At 36.1% G+C, this 5,891-nt stretch overlaps 1 protein-coding gene across 1 annotated transcript; it reads right to left on the bottom strand.

Moving 5' to 3' along the window:
- Positions 1–4,081: 4,081 nt before the first annotated feature.
- Positions 4,082–4,793, bottom strand: LOC112085159 (shaggy-related protein kinase zeta-like). Its single transcript, XM_024154193.1, has 4 exons — positions 4,704–4,793; positions 4,517–4,600; positions 4,294–4,395; positions 4,082–4,177 (listed from the first exon to the last, which is right to left on the bottom strand). The coding sequence occupies exons 1-4, from the start codon at positions 4,791–4,793 to the stop codon at positions 4,082–4,084; spliced, it is 372 nt and encodes a 123-aa protein (XP_024009961.1).
- Positions 4,794–5,891: the final 1,098 nt, after the last annotated feature.

The following is a 5,891-nucleotide window of genomic DNA, read 5'->3' as shown; positions in this document are numbered from 1 at the left end:
TCTTAGGTTGCTTAATTGACACGGAAGTGTAATTGAATAACTGGAAAGAACCTGAGTTGAGCAAAGTAACTATTCGCAAAGGAATTTGGTTTAGGAGCTTTGTGAACATATCAAACTTGTGCAATTAAGGCTGGTTTAGATCTGTAGGATTTACAAAGGAATTTGGAATTCTAGGATTTTAACTTAGATAATTTTCACAACGGAAGTTGGTTAATTATAGTTATGTGTTTCGAGTTCAAGAACCGTGCTTAATAACTGAACCCTGACTTGTTAAGTTGATTTGCATTCATTGATCTCCTGAAAATCATCCTAGACCTATCCTTTATCACATCGAATTTACAACTGTCTTCATCGCTGCTTTATTTATTTCTGTCACATTGTTATTTGTTCTGCATATTTTGGCTTAGCGTAACACTATCTACAGAAGGTTCATTGAGTGATCTCTTGTCTCTGTGGTTCGACCCCTAGATACTACAACTGCACATCTGTGCTCTTGCAGAGTAGCTTAGGGATTAAACTTTGAGCATATCAGCGGCTTCAACCTCCCAGGTTTAGACCTCCAGCGACTTCATGCCTCCCCGGCAATGGCGCCAAAAATTTGGTGGGCTTGCGGGCCTAGGGTTGTTTTTTAACAAGCCCATTGGTCCTCCAAAAGTTTTAAATTTATAAAACCCTAGTATCTGCAAGTGCACAGATGTACGTTGTAGGACTTATGGTGTCGATCTACAGGGAGGATGTCTAATCTGCAAGAAACAACAAACTGGGAAGTAAGCAAACTCATAAACCAATAAAAGATTTGAGGTTTTTGGTTAAGATCCTAAAGTAAACCTAATATAGTATTCACAAGAGATGCAATGCAGGATGAATTGTTAAAAGAACATCTAAAGCATATCGACTCAAACTAAATACTCTTAAACTCATAGGTGGCGATTTAGACTTCTCCGGTTTACTCTAATCGTGGTATGGTGGCATTTCCAATGAGCTTCCGGGCGATTTATCTTCATCTGTTTCTGGGAATCTGCATTGAACTAGAATAGACACATGTATGATTAACCAAATGTCGTCACCTTAATCAACTAATCTCTTAGATCTAGCAATTGACTCTCGCTCTCATGCTAAACTTAAGATCATGCATTGGACACTGAATTCGTCTGCTCACATCTTCTTTATAGGTAGCTTTCGACTCCTATAGAGACTATGTTCTTTTGAAGCTAGGTACGGATGATCTGATACAGCACTCTCATGGCTCTGATCGATCCTAGGCTCAGAGAATAGGTCATGAATCTACTCTCATGCTTTACGAATGACTTAGAAGAGATGAGATCCATAATATGGCTAAGAACAATAGAATTCCTAATCGATATATATATACGCTTGTCGATATCTTCAAACAACTTGACTCTCTGGGACTAATCTACATGATGCAATAAATGATGAAAGACATAAAGGAATGCAAAAGAATGAAACAGAAAATTTAATAAGATAAAAAGGAGGAATAACAATGGATCTGGGGAAGAATCCCCATATCCATCGCCTAACCCTAGAAAAACAAAGTTTGGTGGCTCAAAATCTCATTACAGGAGCACACACACGTTTAGGACTGCTAAACAATTGATTTAGAGGTCCTAAGGTCTTCCAGGTCTCATTTAGGGCTTCTCTAAAGAGGAATGGCGAAGTGGGCTTTGATGATGGGCCTTGTGGCTTGTCCTAAGGTCCACCGGGGGTGAGAATCTTCCATGGCAGGTAAAACATGTGTTTCCCGCGGGTGAGAGTCTTCTGGGACTGGTGAACTGGGTCAACCTATTCTCCATGTATCTTTTGATTGAACCGTTGGATCTTTGTGATGTAAAGTGCTATGGAAAGCTGGTTATCTCCTCTTGATTTTCTCCAAATTTGAGCTCGATCAGACGGTGAGAAAGTCTTCATTTGAGGCTGAACTTCTAACAGTCTGACTCTGAGCTAAAAATGTGGATTTCTTTCATTTTGCCATCATATTCCCTAAGTTTCCTGAAAAGAGCCTTGAAACTACAAATACATGGAAATCATAATAAAATTTCCTAAAACTAAGTAATTCCTTTGAAAAAGCATTTGAAATCAATGGTGAAAAGGGGTCAAAATTAGGTGTTATCACTTAACAATAATATTGTTACATAATCAGATATACAAATTGATTAAAATACAGTGCATAGTGATAACACGTTTTCTAATTTGGGTAACAACTGATAGCATTTGCAAATTTTTGCAAGAAAATAAAATAAAATTCGTTTCTGAATTGAAAAAAATGTTAAAAATATTTAAAAAAAAATAGTTATAAAAATAGCATACTTGTATGTATTTTTCCACTCGTAAACGATTCTTTAACATTCTTGTGTGGTGGGAAAAATAATATTGTCTATGTTTGGTGTTGAATAGATTTTCTAATAATCTATTACAAAAAATAAACTTAATTTGCAGAAGAAAAATTAGAAAAAAAAATCTAAATATATGTTGACTCAAGCTAAAACTATAGAAACTGATGAAGAATTCAACAAAATCAGGATTCTTTCTAGTAATGATGGAACTTTTTACAAATAAGAAAGAGTATAAATACATATAATCCCAGTTTTCCACTCCGAAACCAGACTTCCACATATAGAGATAAAGAAATAACTTCTACAAGATTTTTTGTAATCTATTTTAGATACTCATATTAGGTTTAGACTTTACATACTTGTATAAATACCCTACCTTTTTGTGAATCAATAATACACATACACTTTTCCCATTCATTACATGGTATCAGAGCCTAAAGATCTCTGACCTAATTTCTTGCGATTGACATCAGGCCAGCAATCTGATGTGGGGAAATCTAATCACCACAGTGTTAGCTCTAAGGTTTATGTCTATGATGGTTTATATAAGATTTCAAAATTGCCGGCCTGACGTGGAGAAGTCTGGTTTGCCGAATAAGGTTTGTGTAAATCATAAATGGTAAGACAGATTTCGAGGAGTACTCACAGCATAAAGGTTCCTGATATCATATATGTCATTTTAGAGATTCACCGGGATATTCTTCTTATTGGAAAGAAAGGTCAGCTTATATACCCAGCATGCCTAACCATTAACGACGTACTTTTAAGTGTTTCCGCAACCGAGATAGGCAGTGCAAGAATGAGGTTTGCAGAAACACTTAAAAGTAAGTGTGGATGGTTAGGCCTGCTGGGTATATAAACTTTGACCTTTCTTTCCAATACGGATAATGTCCCGGTGTATCTGTACAATGACATGGATGATGATCAGGAACCCTTAGAATATGATCATAGGAGAGATCAACATGGCTGGCTGTGACTGTACGTAGTTTCTCCTGCAGTGAAGATTGTCTTTGTGCAAGGAAAAACGGTGGTGAGCTTGCTTATGACGATAAAGGGAATCTATTGAGAGGAAAGTCTGTGGTGTTTGAATGTGGGACATCGTGCAAGTGCGTGAGACACACCCGTCGGATCAGACCATCGTGAGATAGAGATAGCTGGGGATGTGAAGGCCTTGTGTATGTGTATATACACGCAGTTGTGTGTGTATATGTGACCATGGATACATTGTACCATCTTATCTACCATGATTTTTTTCCTTAAGACGCCTCCTTCATTTTCTATAAAATACCACCAAACAAATTTATATTCTAAAATCTTCAAGGTCTAATTAGAGATATAAATATATGATTCCAGTAAATAAATTGTTTCTGACAAAGTGACTGCCAATTATCATTTTTTGAAATATAAATCGTTACTTATAGTTAAGATATATCACTGTTATAACTAAAATACACTTATGAGTTATGATATACATATTTTACTTATAGTTTTTGTTTCCTTTGTTCTGTTTTAAGTTGTTGTTTAAGAAAAGGTAATTCTATAATATAATGTTGATTAAAAATAAAATATGAGAAATACAATAGCAAATAAACACATTTTTTCTAGACCATCATCTTAACTAGCTCATATTTATACCAAAAGATCTAAAATAATTGAAATTCTGCAGACCCAAGCAAATGCTTGATGGGCTTTTCTACCCAGAACAAAGCATTTTGGTTTCAAAGTTGTTTCTACGGAGCAGTTTGAAATGGAAAGCCTCCTCTCATCTGTCGCCTAACGTGCTCTGGTACTAGCCTGTTTATAAGCTTTGGGGAGGCTTCAGATAACTGATTGAACATTCAAACAGAGAGAAAGAGATACCAGATTAAGAAACTGTTTGAACTTAACATCAATTATGGTTTGGTTTAAGAATATTTGGTTTAAGGAAAGTGGACTAACATACCTCTTGTTTGAAGTTGAACAAAGGTGGTAGAGGTCGGCCATTTGGAAGACGAGCATTGGGCTCGCGAAGTTCATTGAAAAATGGATGAGCACATGCTTCGAGCTTAGACACGGAAACATAACACATGTCAGTTAAAAAGCCTCAGCATCATTGGACAATGCAGGTCCAAACAGAGAGAACCACTCTAACAACACAGAAAACTTGGTCGTGTAGAGATACGGACCGCAGTGCAACGTAGACTAGGTGAATATTGAAGAAGCCAAGATGTGAGGTCAATGGCTTCTGGAGGCATCCGCTTATGGAAAACCTGGAGGTCATAAAGTAGTATGTGTATTGTTTCAGCTTTTCTTTTTTTCTACTAAGCTATTGTATGATAAGAAAATTTAGAACGTAACATGCATATAAAGTACCTTATGCCACGGATGAGCTTTAATTTGTGGGAATCTAAAGTATCTGTAGTTTGAATTCATGCATCGGATTTCTTCTTGCGTTGGATTCATGCATCAGATTTCTTCTGATGTTGAATCTGCTTCTGGAAATTATCCTGACCACTATGACGTGTAAAAACTAGAACATCTCCTGCATCTTCATCATCCTCGTAATTACCTGAGACGACAATGCTGGTGGGCTTACACAGCCAGCTACAACGTAGTTCCAAAGGTGAACCGATAGCCACCAGCATAGCCGTCTCAGGTAATTACGAGGATGGTGAGACACTGGAGATGTTCTGGTTTATACAGGTCACGGTGGTCAGGATAAGCTCCACAGGCAGATTCAACATCAGAAGCTAGAAAGTGGAAATCTTGCAATGGAGAGGAGTATGTACCATGATATTGAGATGCGGTGATTAGAGGGTTTTAGTAAAAGAACAGTGTTAGCTCTACGGTTTATGTCTATGATGGTTTATGTAAGATTTCAGATTGCTGGCCTGGTGTGGGGAAGTCTGGTTTAGGAATTTGAAACTAGGATTACATGTACTTGTACTCTTTCTTTTAGGTAAGAAGTTTCATCATTACTAGAAAGAATCTTGAGATTTTGAATTCTTCATCAGTTTCCGTAATTTAAGCTCGATTGAACAATGTATTATAGATTTTTTCCTAATTTTTTTCGTAAAATAAGTTTATCTTTTGTAACAGATTATTGGAAAATCTCTTAAAAGAATGTAAAAGAATTTTGATAGGTAAAAAAACTTCTAAAATTTATAAACTTTAAATTGGTTAAGTTGTTTAATTTAATCTTGATTTAAAAAGAATGTAAAACCTTGTATAAATTTGTAAGTTTTTATTTCATTTATTCTGTTTTAGGTTGTTTAAAAAACCTAATTCTATAATATAATGTTGATTAAAAATAAAACATGCCAAATACAATGACAAATAAACACATTTTTCATAGACCACTGCACCATCTTAACCAACTAATATTTATAAAAATTAAATGGCCCCTAATTCTAGTGCCCCAAGCAAAAGCTTGATGAACGCATACCAATATTTGGTGTCTGATGCATGTTGAAAGAAACTGGCCGGTGTTGACCTGTGACGGTGGCATCATGGAATACGGCCAGACTGGATGAGGAGCTACTGCTGTCTCTGTATTGATGA

Source organism: Eutrema salsugineum, unplaced genomic scaffold, assembly GCF_000478725.1.
Source record: "Eutrema salsugineum unplaced genomic scaffold, Eutsalg1_0 scaffold_3, whole genome shotgun sequence".
Taxonomy (NCBI): Eukaryota; Viridiplantae; Streptophyta; class Magnoliopsida; order Brassicales; family Brassicaceae; genus Eutrema; species Eutrema salsugineum.
This window is presented reverse-complemented; position numbering and strand designations above follow the sequence as displayed.

What these genes read in the sequence shown, in the direction of transcription:
- LOC112085159 (XM_024154193.1), bottom strand. Translation starts at nt 4,793, where the DNA reads ATGAATCCAACGCAAGAAGAAATCCGATGCATGAATTCAAACTACAGA. An exon ending in CTAGTCTACGTTGCACTGCG is followed by an intron (nt 4,396 to 4,516) that starts GTCCGTATCTCT and finishes TCCGTGTCTAAG; the next exon opens with CTCGAAGCATGTGCTCATCC. An exon ending in TGTTCAACTTCAAACAAGAG is followed by an intron (nt 4,178 to 4,293) that starts GTATGTTAGTCC and finishes ATGTTCAATCAG; the next exon opens with TTATCTGAAGCCTCCCCAAA.